General features: G+C 48.3%; 2 protein-coding genes across 5 annotated transcripts in view; one reads left to right on the forward strand and one right to left on the reverse strand.

Moving 5' to 3' along the window:
* The first annotated feature begins 393 nt into the window (after positions 1 to 393).
* Positions 394 to 13,385, forward strand: KCNK7 (potassium two pore domain channel subfamily K member 7). Its single transcript, XM_028711159.2, has 3 exons — positions 394 to 1,523; positions 7,565 to 7,960; positions 9,004 to 13,385. The coding sequence occupies exons 1-3, from the start codon at positions 1,196 to 1,198 to the stop codon at positions 9,219 to 9,221; spliced, it is 942 nt and encodes a 313-aa protein (XP_028566992.2). The 5' UTR covers positions 394 to 1,195; the 3' UTR covers positions 9,222 to 13,385.
* Positions 13,041 to 22,591, reverse strand: part of EHBP1L1 (EH domain binding protein 1 like 1) — a 51,283-nt gene continuing 41,732 nt past the window's right edge. For all 4 annotated transcript variants that reach the window (XM_028709278.2, XM_028709280.2, XM_028709283.2 and 1 more), the window contains 7 exons: positions 21,829 to 21,883; positions 21,551 to 21,627; positions 17,980 to 18,100; positions 16,809 to 16,908; positions 16,376 to 16,449; positions 15,772 to 15,886; positions 13,041 to 13,916 (listed from right to left, as the gene is read on the reverse strand). In XM_028709278.2, coding sequence (XP_028565111.2) covers positions 13,829 to 13,916; positions 15,772 to 15,886; positions 16,376 to 16,449; positions 16,809 to 16,908; positions 17,980 to 18,100; positions 21,551 to 21,627; positions 21,829 to 21,883 — 630 coding nt within the window. In that variant the 3' untranslated portion in view covers positions 13,041 to 13,828. The remainder of the gene's footprint in view (positions 13,917 to 15,771; positions 15,887 to 16,375; positions 16,450 to 16,808; positions 16,909 to 17,979; positions 18,101 to 21,550; positions 21,628 to 21,828; positions 21,884 to 22,591) is intronic.

The following is a 22,591-nucleotide window of genomic DNA, read 5'->3' on the forward strand; positions in this document are numbered from 1 at the left end:
GGAGGCATGTTTTATAACCATGATTTTCAAGGGTTCTGAAATACACAGACACCCCACCTTGACTACAGGACCCCCACTCTTCAGAAGATCACCCTTCTACTTGTGGAAGTAGGTCAGAATGGGGGGGGGGTAGCACACTCGCCCCTTCCATGGCATGTTATATATAGTAAAGGTAAAGGGATCCCTGACCATCCCTGACTGGGGTTGTGGCGCTCATCTCACTTTATTGGCCGAGGGAGCCAGCATGTGGCCAGCATGACTAAGCCGCTTCTGGCGAACCAGAGCAGCTTACGAAAACGCAGAAACGCCGTTTACCTTCCCGCCGGAGCGGTACCTATTTATCTACTTGCACTTTGCCGTGCTTTTGAACTGCTAGGTTGGCAGGAGCAGGGACCAAGCAATGGGAGCTCACCCCATTGCGGGGATTCGAACCACCGACCTTCTGATCGGCAAGTCCTAAGCTCTGTGGTTTAACCCACAGCGCCACCCGCGTCATTATGTTCTATATACTAATGCAAAATGCATGAAAAGTACTAATCTGTGAAGCAGCAGCAAAAATGGCTGTGTAGACTCTCCCAGGTTCAATCCCAGGCATCTCACAGGTAGGTCTGAAACTGTCAGCCGGCCAGTGTAGACAACAGAGAGAGATGGACCCGTGGATCTTGACTCCTGCTTCCGACGTTCTTTAAGTGACAGGAAGCAAGAGTGCTGCTAGTCAGACCTCATCTAGAACACCGTGTCCAGTTTAAGACACCTGGAGATGCGAGGAAATTGATCCTGAGACTTCCCATATGCAAGGCTCTTTGACTATAGTGGGGAAAACACTAACTGGCAGCAGCTCTCGTGGTTTGTTTGTTTGTTTGTTTGTTTGTTTGTTTGCCCAGCGCTACTCGCAGAAGCCTGGGATTGAGCCGGAGACCTCCCTTCCCCCCGGCCCAAAGGGGTCCTTTTTGCTCTTCTTGCGTTTCTCTCTGGGCATAGAAGCGCACTCTCGCTGAGGATGGATGCCATGAGTTGTGCAAAGTTAGACGGCGCGCCCGGGAAGCCGAGCTGCGAGGGTTAAAGCAGCTGTGCGTCACGGGGAAAAGGAACCGGTTGCCGCGCCCTGGGCTGAGGCGAGCTCACCTGGGACAGGTGAGAAGAAGCTGCTGGCTCGCTTGCTGGGAGAGGGAAGGGCCGGGCCGGGCCGTCGAGGATGGCGCTGTGTCCGGCCGTGCCGCCGTCGTGGCGCTACGGGTTGCTGCTGGGCGCCTACGGGCTCTTCCTGCTGGTGGGCGCCGCCGTCTTCGCGGGCCTGGAGGGGCCTCCCGAGCGAGCCCTGCTGGCCGCCCTGCACGACGCCCGCGCCCGCCTGCTGGCCGAGCACCGCGCGTGCCTGTCGGAGGAGAGGCTGGCCGGCCTCCTGGAGCGCCTCATCGACGCCGGCAGCTACGGCGTCTCCGGCCTGGGCAACGTCTCCGGAGACGAGAACTGGGAGTTCACCTCGGCGCTCTTCTTCACCGCCAGCGTCCTCACCACCACAGGTAGGTCGTCGAGCTCAGCCCGGGGAGCATCTCTTTCCTTTTGGAGCGGCGCAGGCAGAAAACCAACCGGGAGAGACTCCAGCTGCCCATGGCTGCCCAAGCACGCAGCTCCCTGACCCAGCCTCAGGCTGTGAGCAGCAAGGATGGAGGAACCGTCCTGACCGCCCAGCTGTTGGGAGGGGAGCCACTGTGGCGCAGCTGTTACAGGGTCGGACTAGGACCTGTGAGACCAGGGTTCAAATCTCCACTTGGCCATGAAGCTCGCTGGGTGACCGTGGGCCAGTCACTGCCTCTCAGTCTGGTTGTTGTGGGCATTGAATGGAAAGGAGGAGAACCATGTACACCCCTTTGAGCTCCTTGGAGGAAAAGAAGGGACAAAAAGGCAAAATCAATGATGCTGATGCTACAGAAGAGCCACCTGCCCCATGCCTGGCAGTGGCTGGCTAAAGTCCCCTGCAAACAAAAGTCTTTTGCTCTTACCTGCTCCCTGATCCTTTGAGCTGGTGATGTTGGGGATTGAACCTGCAGCTTTCTGTATGCTATACCAAGCACTCTGTTCATTGAGGTTCCTTCTGCATGGCAAGCTTTGCACAGAGAAACATCCCTTTCATTTATTTACCTAATGGTAATTTAAAGGCATGTTGGCCATTTATGAGGTATGTTGTTATAGTCTTACAACACCTTACAATGTCATACAAGCAAGCAAAATTTTTTTAAAAAAATAAGACACCCCAATCTAAACCAGAAGATGAAGTTAAGGTAATACATCAGAAATCCCTGATAAACATTCGTGTAGAGGGGAATATATAGTTTATGCTAACCAAAAAGCCTGGCCACCAATAAAATATAACTTATTAAGGGATTAAGTTGTTGGTTAGGGTTAAATAGATTGAGCAATGCCAGCACTGGGCATTTACAGGTATTGTGCATGTCCACCACATACATTGACTCAAGCCTTTATAAACAAAACAAAAGTATTATCAGTCATTTATATCTTGCCAGGACTTTGCAATCAGTGTAAACATAACGTGGGTATAAAATGTGCCAGCATTAAAACTGAAGAGCAAATACAAATGCCAGTAAAAACCAAGCCCATAAATAAAAACAGCTGCGTGGAGAAGGGTTTCCTCCACTGGATGGCTCAGCTGGCTAGAGCATAGTGTTGATAATGCCACAGTTGTGGGTTCGATTCCTGTATGGGACAGCAGCACGTTTCTGCATTGCAGGTGGTTGGACTAGATGATCCTCAGGGTCCCTTCCAACTCTACAATTCCAGACCCTCCAAGTGTCCCTATTTTCCAGGGACATCCCTGATTTAGAGAAGCCATCCCGGTTTGATTTGATCCTGGAATGTCCCACTTGGAATGTCTAAAGTAAAGGTAAAGGTACCCCTGCCCGTACAGGCCAGTCTTGACAGACTCTAGGGTTGTGCGCTCATCTCACTCTAGAGGCCGGGAGCCAGTGCTGTCCGCAGACACTTCCGGGTCACGTGGCCAGCGTGACAAGCTGCATCTGGCGAGCCAGAGCCGCACACGGAAACTCCGTTTACCTTCCCGCTGGTAAGCGGTCCCTATTTCTCTACTTGCACCCAGGGGTGCTTTCGAACTGCTAGGTTGGCAGGCACTGGGACCAAATGACGGGAGCGCACCCCGCTGCGGGGATTCGAACCGCCGACCATGCGATCGGCAAGTCCTAGGCGCTGAGGCTTTTACCCACAGCGCCACCCGCGTCCCCTTGGAATGTCTACCGCAGACTAAACATAATGTCTTCCGCAGACTAAACATAACCAGCTCTATTCCACACAATAATTCGTTTCCAGACCCCCTCACTTGCCTGGCTGCCCTCCTCTGGACGTGCTCCAGTTTGTCAAGACCCTTCACAAAATGTGGTGCCCAGAACAGCACTCGCGATGCAGCCTGACCCAGCACAGAATAGGGTGCCACACTTATTTCTCGTGATCCTGCCTAACCATGTGTATCTAGGAACATGGCCTGATTCCAACTCTTAAAGGCAGTGAGCCATCAGGTCGCCATGGGCTAATAGTCATGAAAAGCCTTTATTATCCTAGAGGGCACGTTAGATTCTCAGTGTCAGGATAACGCAGAACAATAGCACACTGCATTACCGTTCCACAAAACAAATTAGAATGGAGGTTGCTCTTTCCTGGCTAACACACACCCATTTTGTGTTCCTTTTTCAAACTGGGTACATCCATGGATGAGCTTTGTTTGGACATGTTATTCCGCCTTTCCAGAAAACATGAGCAAATATGTTCTTTGCAAATTATGAGCAGAGTTCCCAAAATGTTAACAGTCCATAGAAACGGTGGCCTTAACCACGTGCAGAGGTCAGGGAATAGCATTTTTCCTGTGCCATAATGCAAATTCTTCTGCAAGTGCTGATCCTTAGATAGCCAAAAACTGTATCACACTCCTACAGAAGGATGGCAATTGTGGTGCAAAGCAGCTGCAATGTCCATGGTTAGGGAAGGCAACTTTATTCAAAAGAAAGAACTGGGTGCAGGAGATGATTGTCTTCAGAAAGTACGGCTGGCCATTGGTGCCTGCAATCTCCTGTGCTTTGGCCAGCACAGTTTGGTTTCATCGTGGCATCAGGTAGGCAGTCCCACCTCCCCTGCGAAAATGGTCCAAGAGGCTTGGAGGAAGTCAGGATCCGGCCCACCAACCAGCTCCAGCTCCCCATCCACAAAGTACAAAGAGGAAATGAGCTTTTGTATGGCAGTAGAGGCATTAAGATGTGCAGGATCAAATGCCTTATACCAGAGTTATTTATTTAGTTTGTCAAAAGTACTCACTGCAATCAGCTGAGTGCAACCAGCCATGCTCTGGGCTCCCCAATCTCTCTCCCCTCCAACGAAAACTAATAAATGAATAGATGAACAACCTATCCACGTGACACTGATGCAAAACCCCTGCAGGGATACTATGCAAAAGAAGGAAAAATTATTACCCCCCCTTCTTTCTCCCACCTCTCTCTCTCTCTCTCCACATGTTTTCTCCTCACGATGCCTATGATAGCAGTATCTTACACCAAACGTAACTGACCTGTAGATAGGAGTCTATGAACTTAAAACAGAGAGACTATATGTACCTTTGTTATCCATGAAAATATTTCAATAAAAATAATTTTTAACAACAATATTATAGCTGATAAGTGAGCAAAATCCCTGAGCAGCAGCAGGCCAGCTTTGGAGGAGCAGGGGGTTGCAAACTGCCCAAAGTCATTGCAAATGCAAAGAGGGGAGAAAGGGCAATGTGCCCATTCGATCCAGTGTTGCCTATTCTGACTGGCAGCAGCTGTCCCGGCTGCCAGGTCCTGAGAATTTCCTTTCCCCATCGCTGCCTCCCTGCTCCTTTGAACAAAGTCAAAACTCCTGCATGCAAAGTGGGACCGCTGTCACTTAAGTTATGGCCCTCCGGAATGATGCTCAACATCAGAAGAAGGTGGTGTTGGTGTTTTGGGGCGACAAATGAATGGTGCTTGTTCCTCCGTATTTTATACTTGCAGCTGAGGATCAGCTGGGCAAAACCAAAAGCAGAAAAGGCCCCACCCTCGTATGACTACAGACGCAAAGATAACACGAGCTGGATCAGTTGCCCTTTAACATACTTCAAAATAGTTCTGCACACACAATCAGAATGATTAATGTCTGAGAGGCGGCCTGCCCTGGATGGAATTGCTCTCTCCAGGAAGGAGTAAATCTGCAGTTTGGCGTCCTCCTGCACTGTCAATGGAGCCTCAACTGGCCTTGGTGGCTAGAGTGCCTGTTTTCAGCTCTGGCCGCTTCACCAGAGGGACAGTCCCAGATTTACAGAAGCCATCCTGGTTTTCTGATTTGACCCCAGAATGCCCCCATTGTCCTTAGGACATCCCTATTTTGATTGGAGAAATGTCAGAGGGTATGGTGTTATGCGACTCCCAAGCTAAGGAACTAAGAAACTCTACAACCTTTAGAAGACATCTGAAGGCAGCCCTATATAGGGAAGTTTTTTAATGTTTAATGTTTTGTTATGTTTTTTATATATGTTGGAAACAGCCCAGAGTTGATGGGGCAACTCAGTCAGATGGCCGGGGTATAAACAATCAAATTATGATGATGATGATGGAATAGGACGTCCCTATTTTCATCAGAAAAAATGTTGGAGGGTATGAAAGACAACTCGGAAACTTCAATTGGTCCAAAATACAGTAGCCAGATTACTGGTTGGTGTCCTCTTCAGATCTCAGATAGCCCCTGATTCAAAACAGCTGCATTGGTTTCCCGGCCTCATTCAAGGTTCTCTGGGGCAGCCCCTAAGTTGTGGAACTCTCTCGCCACAGAGATGCATCTGGTGAATTTGTTATCCAGCTTTCATTGAACACTGAAGACACACCTCTTCATCCTGACCTCTGGCCTCTTGACACTGTATATTTTAGGAGCCACCTTATTTTTTAATTTTTGTTTTTTTAACTGTTTTTAATATTGTTATAGGGTTGCTATATGTCTGCAATTTCCCGGACGTAGCCAGGATTTGGCTGTCGGAAACAGTGTCCAGGCGGAAATTGCATAACTGTCCCGGACTTCCCATGTCGGAAGTGTAGATTTTGTCTAATTTACTTAAAATAGCTTCATTTGTTGTTGTTGAGATTTTTCAATTTTTTAAAAAAAAGCTCAACAGTTTTGTGACTGTTTGAAATGCGGCAACCCTAATTGTGCATTATTGTGTTTTAATATTAATGTTGTTTTTTAATTGTTGTAACCTGCCCTGGGGCTCTAGAGTGACGGGCAGGTTATAAATTATTGTTAATAATAATAATAATAATAATAATAATAATAATAATAATAATACTTTTTTAAATGGCAGGAGATGCAAAATTGTCTCTAGCCTGTCAGCAAATTGCATAGAGAGACTGTTATTATGCCAGTTCATTCTTCCACAATAAAAAAGCTCAAAAACACTGACATCCTGGAGTTAATCCAGATCACCCTATCTGGAAAATTCACCATACCGACACGCCTAGACTAGTGCTCAAATTACAGAGGAGGCCAGAGCGGCCCATCCCATTTTGCAGAAGACTTTTAGAAAGCTACAGGGAGGCAATGATTTTATTACAACCAGAAGAAGCACTTGGTGTGATGGTCTCTGGCATACCATGCATTTAAAACATCCTTATCCCCAGAGATGCAGTGGCCGGGGGGGGGGGGAGTCAGTGGTTGGGGAGGGTCAAAGGCACATTACTATTTCTGCAGCAGGGACCCTGCCATCACCCTAGAGCCACCAAAACAGTGCGAAAGGGGAGCCCTTTAGCCACTAAGAAGATGCACTCCCATTCATTGTGCTGACCTGGAGCCAATCAAAGTGAAAGGCGGAGAATCAGCCAGTGAGGATTGGCTCTTGGGTCACTCTGGAGAAGGCACATAGGAAGAACATTGAGGTTGCCTTGTTCTGTGTGCTCCCAAGCTAAGCATTTAGGAATACTGAAAATGCAAGGGGCTTCTGTTTCAAGAGACTGGCGTGCAAATTCTGTTACGTACAATGAGTAAAACACAACGTGAGTCAGTCTGACATGGGCAGCTGCTCCCGCCCCCCAAAATCAATCAAATAAATAAAAACACTTAAGTAAAAGTAGAAACTATAGAAAAATTTTGACAGATTTTTCTGAGCACTTGGGTTCAGAAGAAACAACTTGTTGAGGCATTGCCTTCCAAATCTGCTAGGCAGAGGATGGTCACAGGTGGGTGTCCTGCCCGCCACCCAGAATCAATCCTGGCTGCACCCATGCACTTCGAAAGCAGATATTGGTGTGCTCCAAATCATTTCCACCAAACATAGCAGATCTAGCTGAAAGGCAACACCTGGAGCTCTATCCTCATTCTGTGAGACGTCGTCAGAATTCAAAGACACATTCCTACCAGGAAAAAAGCACCCAATGGAAGGTGCAAAGAAGTAGGGTATAGCCTAGCAGGTGGGTCTGGCCTGTGGGAAGGCAGGCCACATAGCGGAGACTCATGCAGCAGCACCTGTTCCTCTCGCCCACAGGTTATGGACACACGGTTCCTCTCTCGGCTTTGGGCAAAATATTCTGCATCCTGTACTCGCTGCTGGGCATCCCCATGACCCTGTTGCTCCTGGCCTGCCTGCTCCAGCACCTTCTGCCCCTCCTCAGCCACCGTCTCGTCCGGTACATCCAGACACGCTGGGGTTTCCCGCTGGCCCGCGTGGCCCTTGTCCACGCCATAGGGCTGGGGCTGGCCACCCTGGGGCTCTTCATCCTCATCCCTGCCATCTGCTTCTGGGCCCTGGAGGGCAGCTGGAACTTCCTGGAGTCGGTGTATTTCTGCTTCATCTCCCTCAGCACCATCGGCCTGGGCGACTACGTGCCGCGAGGGAGCTCACAGCCGCCTCTGCACGAGCTCTACGAGCTTAGCATCACTTGTAAGTCACTAGGCGGCGCTGCTGCACACTTATTAATTATTATTAATGCGTAATTATAAGATCACTGTTATCTTCTTAGTTATGGAATCTTAGAAGGGGACATGGCTGTTCCCACCATGAAGGGACTCTGCATTTCTGAATTTGCCATTGCACTACTGGTTGGGAATAAAGTGTTAAGGTTGAAGGTTTAGGCTTCAAGGAAAACTTCCTTCCAAGTCTCTCTCCCCCTCCCTCCCTCTCTCTCTCTGATCAGGCATTTAAACTAGCCAGAAGCTGTTCAAATCCCCACTTAGCTAATGGGCTCTACCAAGCAGATGGGCTCAGATTTCCGCTTAGTTTGTAAAATGGAGACTATTGACCTTCCACAGCATTTGAAGCAGAAGTGGAAGCAACTTTCACAATGCACTTTTTGCAGCGGATGCAAGCTAGAATGTTGTTGTTGTTGTTGTTCTACCCTTCATTCATAAGAGTTCAAGACTGTTCACTGAATCAAATGCAGGATAAAAATAAGTAAATAAGTAAAACAAAACAGCAAAACAATAACCTCCCCCTTCCCACAGACACATTTAAAAGGGTATAAAATATTAATCAGCCCAAGGCCTGGTTGAAGAGGAACGTTTTCGCCCGGTGCCTAAAAATATATAACGAAGGCGGCAGGTGAACCTAGATGCAATGTTGTCTCTGCCCCAAATGGCTTACAATCTGGATTAAGACCTCCATAGCAAACGTGGGGTTTGAGGTAGGGGAGACATGGGGATGCTGGCCATGAGAGAAGCAGTCAAGAGGGTGGGTAGGTAGGTGAGGCATGGGTGGGAAGTCAAAGGGAGAAATGAAAGGGGAGGCAAGGTACGAAATATTGTCAAATGGGGGAACTGAAACAATGAGGACTAGTAGCTTGGTTTCTGGTGGAAAGGGCCTATAAAGGGGGGCATTGTGATTAGGAAATGCTACGACCATGCCCAAGATCAGGTGGGGAGATTAAAAAAAATAATAATAATGCTGCCCCTCCCTCACTGACCTTTATTTTCACACACACACACCAGGCTATCTCCTTGTTGGCTTATTGGCCATGCTTGTGACTCTTGAGACGGCCTATCAGCTACAGGAAGTCCGGGCTTTTGTGCGTTTCTTCGCTCCTGCCAGTGACCCACCCCAGGAGGACGACGACCGTCTGGAGATCTTGGCCACAGACCAGCTTGCCTTGGCCACAGTGTCTGGTTCCACTTCCCAAGATGTGCCTATGGAAAGAGGTGCCACTTGACATCTCCTGGGGGGAGCCAACTCTCCCCCAGTCACCGTTGATTTTAACGGGTGTCTCTGTTGATGGATGCTTTACTTGTCTTTATTTACGTTCTTGCTATTTTATTGTATTTTATTATATTTGTATTGTTGTTGTTGTTGTTAACTGAACTGCTCCAAGCGCCATTTGGCAGAAAGGCAGGGTGCAAATTTAACTGATATAAAATTGGCACCCTAGTGAGGAAGATTACATGTGATAGAGAAGAATGCAGAGAGGAAGCAAAGGCTTTGCAGCGCACGGAGAAGCCACAAGTAGAAAGCCCATATTTCCTCTAGGGGGGGAAAGGGAAAACAAACAGCAAGAACTGTACCCTCTCCTCGAATGCAGCACTTTGTGATTCTGTGGGATGACTCCATTCAAGCATGGTTGATCTATGTCCAATCGCTCTTCTAAAAAGGTGAATCCAGGAAGCAGTGCAAACTTGACACCACCTCCTAGACTCACATAGCTCTCCTTCATTCTTTCTCGGTCCACATTCACAACATAAGTAAAAAGCACCACGATGCCACTTGGCTTCCCCCAGAGAATTCTGGGAGCTGTAGTTTGTTAAGGGTGAAGAGAGGAGACCCCCATTCCCTTCACAGAGCTGCAATTCCCAGAGTGGTTTATCAATCAACCCCTCTTCCCAGGGATGATGAAAATTGTAGTTCTGGGAGGGGAATACAGGCCTCCTAAACTCTCAGCATCTTTAACAAACTACAGCTCCCATGATTCTTTGGGGGAAGTCACAGCTTTTAAAGTGGCATCTTAGTGCTTTAAGTATATGGTGTGAATGTGCCCCCCCCCCCACTCAGCACATTAGAACCTAAGAGATGCAGTAGCCACGAAAATCCCTCAACATGCACAGCTATTAGGCTGCACCACACATAGTAATTTTTAAAAGCTTCCACACATACAAGGAAGGAAAGCTGTGGTTTGGATGGGGAGGCCTTGTATGCTCCTCCCAGTCGATTTCGAGATGTTTCCCACTCTGGGTATGTTTAGCCTGGAAAAGAGGAGACTGAGAGGAGATATGAGAGCCATCTTCAAATATCTCAAAGGCTGCTGCATGCAAGAGGGAACAAGCTTGTTTTCTCCTGCTCTGGAGGGCAGGGTTTGAACCAATGGCTTAAAGTTGCAAGAAGGGAGATTCTGACTAAACAGCAGGAAGAACTTTCTGACGGTAAGAGCTTTTTTGACAGTGGAACGGTCTCCCTCGGGAGATGGTGGACTCTTCTTCCCTGGAGGTTTTTAAGCAGAGATTGGATGACCATCCGCCTGGGATGCTTTAGCTGAGATTCCTGCATTGCAGGGGGTTGGACTAGAGGATGCTGCCAACGATTCTGTGATGATGCTGTCCTTCCACTGTCAGAGGAAGGTGTAGTGTGGAGACTGCTGTTGTGCTCAGGGCCTGCTTGTGGGCTTCTTGGAGACAGAAGGCTGGCCACTGGAAGAACAGGGTGCTAGGCTGGATGGGCCTTTGGTGTGATACATCAAGGCTCCCCTTTTTATGTCCATTACTTTCTGGAGGCCTGCATCACAGACAAGAACCATTTTCAAGGACCACACTCCCTTTGTGGCAGCGTTCCGGGGGCCACATGCCAGAGGTGGCGCAGGACCAGAAGCAAAAGCAAGCCAAGCAACGAATGCAAATTTTACCTTTGTACGGCAGGTGAGTTTCTACATTCATTCCTGTATCCACTAACCAGGAAAGCACAAGGTGTTAGCAGAGTTTGAGAGCATTTTCCTGTCTAGCAAAACACTAGGGTGAAAGCCACAGTTGAGAAGAGGATTTGTAGCCTGGGCAGATTCCAAAGGGCCAAATGCAGAGGCCTCGAGGGCTGCATTTGGTTCCTCGGCTTCAGGTACCTGAACAAAACCGGTGCAGTTATGTTTATCTGGCTGTCAAAAGGGTAATTATTCTGGCTGCATGAGTAAGTCAAGGCACTTTATGTATCGTTGTCAGCAACACTGGTACTTAAAATATAAGAATATATTTTTCCTATTCTTTTTTTAAAAAAATATTTTTACCCCACCCTGAGGTCCTTTGGGAGGAAGGGTGGGAGAACTAAATAAATGAGTGGTGATTTTGGAAACCACCCAGAGAATGTTGGGTTTGGGGGCAGCACAGAAAGGCAGTTAAATAAATAGTCTGTGTGACTCTTTCAGAGGAGGGCAGTTCCCTTGCAGCAATCGGTGAGGGTCGCAATCCATTGGCAGAGGAGAAAGAGGGTTAGAGTAATGAGTTCTCACTTATTTATACAGCTTACACAGTCAATTAGAACAAAGATGAGATTAGACAACGAGTGGAAAAAAGCTGACTGATTGTAACAAGCCAGGAGCGAAAACTGGAGGTGGTACAGCCCACTTCCTATAAGTATTTGCTCCTGCCTAGTCAAGGGACAAGGGCTGTTTCCCAACCCAGTGCCTGCATGATGCCAGAAATAAACGCCCCTGCCATCTCTATTGCCCCTTGTCCTCTTTCCCATATTCTCTACCCCATTTTCTCTGATTCCTGCTTATTTATGTACCTAGTAAAGGTAAAGGGAGCCCTGACCATTAGGTCCAGTCGTGGGTGACTCTGGGGTTGCGGCGCTCATCTCGCTTTATTGGCTGAGGGAGCCGGCATTTGTCCACAGACAGCTTCCGGGTCATGTGGCCAGCATGACTAAGCCGCTTCTGGCAAACCAGTGTAGCGCACGGAAACGCCGTTTACCTTCCCGCCGGAGCGGTACCTATTTATTTACTTGCACTTTGACGTGCTTTCGAACTGCTAGGTTGGCAGGAGCAGGGACCGAGCAACAGGAGCTCCAACTGTTGCGGGGATTCAAACCGCCAACCTTCTGATCAGCAAGTCCTAGTCTCTGTGGTTTAACCCACAGCGCCACCTGCGTCCCCATTTATGTACCTAATTCCCTTTATATCCAGTCTTTCCTCCAAGGAGCTCAAGGTAGTGCACATGGTTCCTATCTCCCTGCCCACCAAACATTTTTCTTCATCCTTTCGACAACTCTGTGAGGTAGATCACACTAAAACAGGGAATGCCAACCTTTTTAGTCCAGTGGGCACATTTGGAGTAAGTTAAGGGCCCCCTCTGTTTGCTTCTCCTCCCCCTCCCCCTACAGAGTAGGTGCATATAAACAACTTAACTTTCCCCAAAGGATCTGTGTTAAAGGCGTATCCAGTAATTTGAGCCCTGAAAAACATGCCAAAGTTCAGAAGGAAGTGGGAAGGAAGTGGGCCAAAGTTCAGAAGGAAGTGGGAAAGAGCCCCACTTCCTCCTTCAGCAATAGGTACTTTTCGAGGGAGAAAAAGGTAACCAGCCTCACGACCTCATGTCCAAGGGGGCACTAAGTAGCAGGTGGCATGCTCAGAGGTTTTGTGAGCACCACAGGAGGACCTCAAAAGTGTCGCATATTTTGGTGACCCCCTGGGCTAAAAGGTGCTGAATGGCTCAGGGTTACAGAGTAAGCTCCACAACCGACTAGGGATTTGAATCATAGTTCCTCAGACCTTTGTGCAACACCGCCATACCTTTAGGCCTTTGTTCTGATAAGCCCTAGGCCTTCCTGCTTACTTTGTTCTAACAGCATACAGCATTTCCTGTTCTTTTGATACCCCTGCCAAGCTCTCAGTTGCCACATGGAAGGGGACTGTTCACCAACGTTCTATAGCTATACCTCACAGCAAGTGTTCAAAGGCTTTCTGTGACAGGAGGACAACTCAGCCAATGGCCACAAAGCAGCAGGCGATTTCCAGGATGTATCGCGAACACACCACAAACTACCTTCCTCACGCACCTTGTGTCTTTTGATGTATTTATTTCAAACTCTGGTACAAATTTAGTGCAAATAACCAGGGAGGGACTGGGCTGAGGGGGAGGTGCAAAACTGGGCGGGGGGGAGGGCAGAGGGAAGTTGGCCACTGTCACATCTGGCTTTAGGAGTATTCAAGGCACTTTGTGGCTTTTGTACCATCGACCAACAACAAACATTGATCATTAAAAAATAATAATAATAGAGCCAAATAAACGTCGTAAAAACGGCAGAGGTGGGGAGGAGGCACCCGTTTTCAAACCCAAAAGAGCAGCTCACATGCATGTGCACGCACACAAAAATCACACACACACACACACACACACACACACACACACAAATAAATATCGTTCCTAAAATTTGGAGAGTGTGAATTTGAAAAGCTGATTTCTTCCCTCTCCAGGTAAACCAGGGTACATGGGCACTGCCCTTTAAAAGTGGCATCTTCTCTGGGGAGGGCATGGACATAGGGTAAGAGAAAGAAAGAAGAGTTTGGACGATCTCCCTTGCCCCAGTAGGGGAAAACAAACAAACACACACACACACCCCTCTTTGGCATGAGCAGTCAAGCAGCTGCGGCCCCCCCAGAGGACTGTGGGCAATGACGTGCTCCAGCAAGGCTGTGGCATGGCAGGCGAGGCCCTCCCAATGGCTAGTGGGGATTTAGGGCTGGGGTTGCCTTTGGAGTGGCAGAAGTGCTCTCGTGTGCTGTGCCTCCTGCCATCCCATGTATGGGGGAGTGCGGGGAGAAGAGGCAAGTTGCACCAGCCCATCTCAGCTGACACGGCACTTCTCCTTGCGGCTGAGCTTGTGGCGTCTTTGCTGCAGTCCCCGTTCCAACCGGGCATCCTCTTCCAGAGCTCTAAAGTGGTGTTGGAGGGGGGCAGGCGGAAATGGGGAAGAACAACAACAGAAAAGCAGCATTAGTGGGTAGAAAGTAGAGCCACGTCACCGACAACAACTGACTACCTTTCAAGAGCCCTGCTGGCCAATGGCCCATCTAGTCTAGCATCCTGTTCTCACAGTGGCCAATAAGATGCCCCAAATGGGAAACCGACAGGCAGGACCTCAGTGCAACAGCGACTCTCCCCACCTGTGGTTTCCAGCATTCACTGAACACAGTGAACGCCTTTTCTGAGCAAATGCGATGCAGAGAGGATCACACTTTTTAATCGTTGCGCCACGTCCATTTAGCAGCAAACTGCCATCCTTCTGAACATTAAAGGTACCCCTGCCTGTACGGGCCAGTCTTGACGGACTCTAGGGTTGTGCTCCCATCTTACTCAAGAGGCCGGGGGCCAGCGCTGTCCGGAGACACTTCCGGGTCACGTGGCCAGCGTGACATCGCTGCTCTGGCGAGCCAGAGCCGCACACGGAAACGCCGTTTACCTTCCCGCCAGTAAGCGGTCCCTATTTATCTACTTGCACCCGGGGGTGCTTTTGAACTGCTAGGTTGGCAGGCGCTGGGACCGAACAACGGGAGCGCACCCCGCCGCGGGGATTCGAACTGCCGACCTTTCGATCGGCAAGCCCTAGGCGCTGAGGCTTTTACCCACAGCGCCACCCGTGTCCCTTCTGAACATTAGCCTTCCTCAACTGGCAACCATCACCTTAAAAGACATGTTTCCCTAGGGAGGCAAGTGTTTTGTTTTGTTTATAGAAAGGGAGCAAGAACTTGAAGTTTCAAGAGGGGTGGAATTACGTTTGTCCTTCACTCGCTAACATTTAACCCCTCCAACCTGCTTCGAAGAAAACCAAAACCAAAAAGAGAATTGGTTCCATGAAATCAATGGAAAAATCAAGGTTCCAGTCCTTACTAGTTTGTAAAACCCTCTCATCCGCCACCCTGATTTTTTAAAACAAATTATTTTAGATGTTCCATTCAGAAACAAACTCTGGTCTCCAATGTTTACATTTGACGGGAACATCAGTGTTTACTGGTGGGGCGGGGCAGGGTAGGGCAGGGCAGGGCACAGGCTGACACAATAGCCAACCTACTTCAATGAAACGAGTCTCTCTAAAAGCTGGCATGATATCCAGGTACCTCTTCACCCCTATTATCTTACTATTCTCATTTCTATACTTTAAAATATGCTCAATATTTTAAGAATACTGTATATTAACTCTTCTTGTCAATACAAGTTTCTCTCTGCAGCTACATGGCAAGGACAATAGAGAAAATTTAGTGTTACATATTGAGCCTCAAGGACAAGGAGCCAAATGAAATAGGATTTGTGTGTGTGTATGTGTCTGCATGTGTTTGCACAGTATTCCCATTTATAAAGATCTCCTCCCCATGTGTCAACACTGTCACCGAACACCCCCCCCCCACAACCCTTTCCCCAAATCCTGACTAAAGGGTTAATATCTAAAAAGGAAAAATTCCAACGCTCCTGGATCAGGAAATGTGGTTACAAAGGGGAAAGGTACTCTGCACATGTGCAGAGGCACTGGTGCTTTTGCTGTTGCTTGAGTGCTCAGAAAGACCTGGTCCTTGCATCAGGAGCCCAGAGTCTAGGAAAGCTTGGGAAATGAGGCTTTTTGGCTACAAACAGGAGGATTAACAGGCACCAGAGAAGTCCTTATACCAGAGGACCCCCAACTTCCATTCTCACACATCTGCAGTCCCTGGTGGGAAGGAAGGTAGCTTCCCCCTTGTGCTTTAACTGCCAGCATCCCTCTTCCCTCACACTCCAAAGAAGAGATGAGCCACTCACATCCTCTCTTTGATGTCCAGGTCTCTCACCAGCTCGTCCCTCTGGTTCACCAGCGACACCAGCTCTTCCAGAAGGAGCTGCTCCCGCTGCTGTTGAGCTTCTGTTTTGAGCCAGTCTGGAGTGGGGAGAGGCATAGCAAGAAAGGCTGATCCACCTTCCAAACCACAGATATACAAAGCCACATACAGATGTACATGTATATATTAAAAACCGCAAATAAACCTGGGCGTGCAACACACACACTCTAGGACGGTTAAAACACCTGAAGACTGAAGAGAACAATTTTGAAAACAGCAGTAGAGAAAACCAAGACGTTGGAATAAAAACCAAGCACAGAATAAATGGCAGAATAAACTTTTTTAAAAAAGAAAGAAAAAAGGAACACTGAAACAGAACTTTCATTTTGCCACCCTGCCCTGCCGCCAAACTTCCTAGATCTCTCCATACTCCCTTCTTCATCAACATCCCCAGTCAGGAAATGCTCCAGGGGGCACAACAGCCCAGCAAACTGGGCCTGCTAGAGAAGCACTGACACAGCCTCCCAGGCCCCCTTTCCCTCCAGGTCCCCTTTCCCAGTCCTCCACCCTGGTTTTCAAGTCTTCACCTTCAATAGCCATCATGGCTCTCAGCTCACGGCTCAGGAGTTCAAATCGCCGCTCCAAGTCTTGCTCTTCCATCCTGGAGTAGAAAGGAAGAAGCTGCGTTCAGACACCCAAAAAGTACCAGTAACTCCTCTTAGCTAAGAATTACAATTCCCAGAGTTCCTGGGAAAGAGACATTGGCTGTAAAACCAATATGGTAGCTCTGTGAGGGGAACAGAGGTGCACCAAAGACACCTGGCACCCTTAATAAACTATAACTCCCAAGATTCTTTGGGGGAAGCCATGGCTATTTAAAGTGCTTTAAACATATGGTGTGGATGTGGCCTTGGATCACATGAACGAGCCATTATGCTGTGTGCTCCATCAAGCAGTGAATAAGGAAGTCCCGCCCCCTTCGGTGCTGCCATTTTCTCCTCCCACCCCTCCCGCACTCACAGCAATTGCAGCTGGTCTTGCCGTCGGATGAGGGCATTCTTTTTATTCACCAGTGTGAACCATTCCTGGATCAGCTCTTCCTCCCTCAGTTTGTCAGCACCTGAAGTAGATCAGGGGAAGAGAGGAAGGGTGAGGATCTCTGATGATCTGTCTTCCCCAACATCTGGAACATTTGGACATTTGTCACTCCCGAGAATTTTACAATTGTGAGCAACTTGCCCCACCCTTAAAGCCATATGTGACATCAGATGTGTAGGGGGTAAAAAGACAGGGCTGCAAAGGGAAAACCAGCGTGCTGCCAACTGTTCAATGCTAAGTGGGACTTGCGAGTGTTTCACTTTCAAAGGGCTTCATTTTCAGTACCCATCAGCGCTGATAGCAAGCCCACTTTCGTGGCTGTGCTAGAGGGACTTGCTGTCAGCACCGATCAATGCTGAAATGAGCCCCTGTCTGAGGGCCACATGCAGGGCTGGATTTAGGTTTGATGAGGCCCTAAGCTACTGAAGGTAATGGGGCCCTTTATATGTCCAGCTGTCCTTTGTCAACAACAAATTGTTGCTGTTTTTTGTGTTGAATATATGCTATATGGTCATTTATGGACCTAATAGGTAGCTAAAGCCATTTGCCACTGTTGCTGTATGTATATTTTATTTTATTTGTTTTTTATCTTATATTTTGGAAATGTACATCCAGTTTTCCCCCCTTTAATTTTATTTTGGGGCCCCCAAGAGAGTGGGGCCCTAAGCTATAGCTTGTTTACCTTATACGTAAATCCAGCACTGGCCACATGAGAGGTTGGATGAGTGCTTGATGGGCTTGTAGGGGTGTTCCATGTCACTGGACATCTGTGGGTAGGGCCTGGGGTGAGCAGGGGCATTTAGATATGCAGGAAAAGTGCGCCCAGGAAGGGGAGACTTTACTCTCCCCCTCCCACTTTCCTCCCCATCACAGGAATGTACTTTGCACGGGCAAGAATTGTGCACTCAGCACAGAGGCAGCAAAATGCAGGGAAGGTATCTGCAGGCTTGCTCACTCTCGCCCATGAGATTGCCCCCTCTCCAGAGTTTCAGGCAGGGGTCTTGGCAATGCCAAGAACAGAACCTGTGAACTTCTGCATGCAAGGCAGATGCTCTACCCACTGAGCTGTGGCTCCCGTCCCCAGTTTTCCTACCTGATTCCATAAGGCCCCGCAGGTCCTTCTCCACCACAGCTGCCCGCCCATCGATTTGCCGCTGTTCATTCTCCAAAGCCCGGAGTTCAGCAACCACGTACTGGCTGGTGTCTTGGAATCTCTAGGGTGAAACCACAGCAGTCATTAGAGATGGTGTCTGTCCTGGGATGGGGGATGTGAATGCCACCCTGGGGCATGGAATGGGGCAGGGAAGAGCTAGACTGTTGCCTGCAGAAATGATATCTCAGAAAGCAAAAACGCCTTGCTAGAGACGAAAACAGGACCCAATATACAAGAGGACATTCAAACCCGTTTTTTTACCTGCAGATTATCCCAATCTGCTTCCTAGTGGTGAGAGTATGACTTTCAGATCTGGGAGACAGATTTAATCCTGGTTGTTAAAAGTCCCACCTCTGCCACTGGGTGGCTTTGGGCATCTTTGCATTCCGATTCAGCCTCAGGTGCCCAATCTAAAATTGGAACAACAGTGGCCAGCCTCACAGGGTGGTTGTGTGCAGAAAAAAACCCCCACACAAAGGCTGTTCAGTGCTTTGCCAATTTAAAGGAGCTGTAGAAAAATGAAGAAGGTGCAACTTATTCTCATTGAAAAATCTACTTTTTTTGTCGGTGCAGAACTATTTAGGCAGTGATGGCCACCAATTCAGATGGTGTTAAGACTCTATGAATCGAAAAAGAAGATGCTATATGTACTTTTCCTTGTTTGTTTTGTAACACAACAATTTTTTAAATAAAAACTAATTAAAAAACAAGAGAGGATTGGATAAATTCATGGTGGAGAAGGCTATCAATGGCTATTATAGCCAAGGTGGCTGTTCTCGGTCTCCACTGTTAAAGGCAGCTATGCCAGTTGCTGGAAACCACAGCAGGGGAGAGGGCTCTCATGCTCGGGTCCTGCAACTGGCTGGCCACTGTGAGAACAGGATGCTGGACTAGTTGGAGCACCGGCCTTGTCCCGCAGATTCTTCTTATGTTCTTTGAGGAGAGGCTTTGCAGGCTTTGGACATTTTCATAAGAAGGAACAGTAAAGCACATTATGAGCAGGCCCAGACAGGGGGTGGGGCCATATGGGCCACTTGGCCCGGTCCTCCGATTCCAAAGGGGGCCTTGGTCAGCATATTCACAATCGCAGGGGATGCACTGAGGCGAACGTGGAGGGTTCAAGCCTTGAAATAAAATTATTTGTCAGCATAACTTTTGTGAAAATTATTTATATACTTACTTATAAGACTTCAGTTATACCCAGAGTAAAAAAAAAAGGGGGGGGGGCACATTATCTACCTGGCCTGGGCCTCTGCCTGGCTCTGCAAGGCCCTGATTATGAGCAACAGATGAAGCAGCCTTGTAGGAAAGCAAGCCATTGATCAATCAAGCCCAGTATTAGTTGCTTTTGACTGGTAGCGTCTTTCCCAGCTCTGCAACCTGAGATCCTTCAAATGTCAAGGATTAAATCTGTGACCTTCTGCATGCAAAGCATGAGATTTGCCTCTAGGTTACGAGGCGCTTCTCTGGTAACACGCAGAAAGAGAGGAGAGACCAGGAACTGCCTAGAAAACAAGCCCCATCCCATGGTTAGTAGAATTAGCTACCCAAATCTCTCCTGGGTTACTCATATGCTTTCTAGAACAGCTATGAGTGGCAAACGGCGGAGGGCAGGTAATGAACAACCAACCAACAACAATTGCTATCTTAAAACTAAAGGGCCGTTTCACACAAGCCCGGCTCCTGAAATTAGCAATTGATTTTCCCCCACACCAGAGGCAACCAGAAGAATACAAGAGCAAGTTTGCAAGATTAAGTAACAGACTCATCTAGACCACATGTATAGCCTACATTTAAAGCCCTATGATTCCACTTTAAAACAGTCATACCTTCCCCCTAAAAATTATGGTAACTGTAGTTTGTTCAGTGGCCTGAGAGTTGTTAGGAGAACCTTCACAGAGCAAATGTAATTTTTGTACCCCACCCACTCTGGGGAAGCTTCCAACAGGGTATACAAAAACACAGCAGCAGCAACAACTACAATCACAGAACAGAACATCTCACGTTAAAAGTGTCTCGATACAGGGCTGCCTTCAGGTGTCAAAGGAAAGTCGCATCACTATTTATCTCTTTGACATCGGGTGGGAGGCCCCATGAAGAGACATTGAGTGTTAAAGCATTCTGGCAACTGTAGCTCTGGGAGAGGAATAGGGGTCTCCCAACATCTCTCAGCACCCTTAACAAACTACAGCTCCCAGGATTCTCTAGGGGAAGCCATTCCTGTTTAACGTGGTATCATAGCACTTTAAGTATATGGTGAGAATGTGGCCCTAGTCCAGCAACTTGATCTCAAAGCGTTCTCCAGATGCTTATGGGAAGTCTGCAAGCAGGACGTGAGTGCAAAAACTCTCTCCTCTCCACCTGAGACTCCCAGCAACTGCCTCCGACAGTGGAGGGAGAATGCAACCATTGTAGCCAATAGCCACCCATAACTGGTGAGAGTTGGGGGAGGCAGGCAATTGGTCCAGTTCCAGCACTAATTAGCAGGGAAGAGGCCCCCTAGGAGGCATGGAACTTGGCTAAGAGCCATATGCCACCTGGGGCTGCCTGTATGTGCCACGATGCCAAACTCTGCTGCCACCCACCCACACAGCAAGGTCTCCACTCCCCCTGGGAAAAAACCCTCCTCATAAGATGGTGGCAACGTCCCCAACACATTAGCATCTTTGGGCAAATATGGGGCATTTTGAGGTTTCTGTTTCCAATAAAGGAACTTGGATGACTCACTCGCTACGAACATGGCTGGTTTGGGTAGGAACTGAAACAGCTTCCTATGCAGCACAGCAGTCATGTGGTTCCCCTAAGGGCCTAAGGCCATGCAATTTCCTGCAGGGACTTGTGCTCTTGGAGACCTTCCTTAAGAGCTAGAAACTTGTCAAGTGTTAAAGCCAAGTTTCTTAGGATTCTGAATGAGCTCCCCAACACAACTGCAGCTAAGAAGAACCTAGTCTAATATATGTTTCCCATCTCCTATTACTGGAGGACCGCTCTGGTGAGTTAAACCAAAGTTTTATCTAGATCAGGACACTTATATTCAGCAGTAGTCAGCCCAATGTTTCTGTGAAGCTCATGGACACAAGGAGCTGAATTTTGACTACGGTTTGTCCCCATAATCTGGGAAATCAGAGGTAGATTGCCTTAGGACATGGAGGCTCCATTTAGTTGTTTAACTAAATGGTTAATAATAGCTGCAAATAGTCTCCAGTTATTCATGCTTTTCATGCCGTTGTTAAAGAGCCCCCAGCCAGGCAAAAAGGGACACCTATGAGGGCAGAAATGGATCAGATTTTAGGATTTAAAGTCTCCTCTTTTTTTGAGGGGGGGAGTGTATTTTATAAAAGCTGTGGTGTTAGGGGGACTAGCTTCCTTTTTCTGGTGTGCCTTTTTTACCAGCTGAAACAGCTGCTAATCAGAGAAAGGCTGCTTTCAAATGAGGCGGTTTCGTTTTAAATCAGATCTTGCTCCAAAAGCGATTCTAACCTCAAGAGGCCCAATTATTCCCATATCTTACCAGAATCTCTTCTTCATTGGTGCTGATCTTCAGGCTGGTGTCCTGGGGCAGTTCCTGGGAGGTAGCAGTTGGAGGGGCTGTGAAGAAGAGAACCAGAGATAACCAGTCTGAGCTAATTACAAGTTTTTTTGTGGGGCTGGGGTAGATAGAAGGGGTATTCAGACCAGAGCACCTGCTTATGCAGGGGACCCTTCAGAGACAGTTGGGAGATGGAGGAAAAAGCAAGCTGCCCACCTCTTTAGTTCCAGCCTACCAACTCTGCAAGGATCCAAACTCACCTGGGTGCCGCTGAACTTTTGGTCGGGGTCTTGAGCCCCCATCGCTAACATCCTCCTGGGAGAGGGAGAGAGAGAGAGAGAGAGAGAGAGAGAGAGAGAGGAAATTGGGTCTCAGCAAAGCAAACAGAGTCATGTAACTTTCATCTTTGAAAAATATTGAACAGAGTCAGGAGACAGAAGTGAAGAGGCTGTATCCCCCCCCCCCCAATGTTGTGGGAGCCTAGCTCCCATCACCTGCGGCCATGTGCCAAGTTGGCTAGGCTGATGAGACCTGGAGTCTCAACTAGAAGGCACCATGAGTTGGCACCCCAACCTCCCAAACCTGATGTGCACCAGAAGATTTGGACTACAACTCCCATCTGCCCCAGCCCTCCTTGCAGGTGTTGAGTCCAAGATATTTGGAGGCTCCCAAGCTGCTACAGAGCACCAGAGCAAGTGTTTAATTTATACATTTAAACCAGGCATGGGCAAACTCGGCCCTCCAGATGTTTTGGGGCTACAACTCCCATGATCCCTAGCTAGCAGGATGATGGTGGTCAGGGATGATGGGAATTGTAGTCCCTAAACATCTGGAGGGCTGATTTAAACAAACAACCGATTAGTATTGCCTTAAGAGGGTGGGGAACCTTTGGCCCTCCAGACGTTGCTGAACTGCAATTTCCATAAGCCTTAGCCATCAGCCATGGGACTGACAGGAGTTGTTTTAATGCAATGTCTGGAGGTGAGAAATTGAAAGTTTTCAGTCAGAATTTTCGCCTAGACA

Source organism: Podarcis muralis, chromosome 16 (genome assembly GCF_964188315.1).
Source record: "Podarcis muralis chromosome 16, rPodMur119.hap1.1, whole genome shotgun sequence".
Taxonomy (NCBI): domain Eukaryota; kingdom Metazoa; phylum Chordata; class Lepidosauria; order Squamata; family Lacertidae; genus Podarcis; species Podarcis muralis.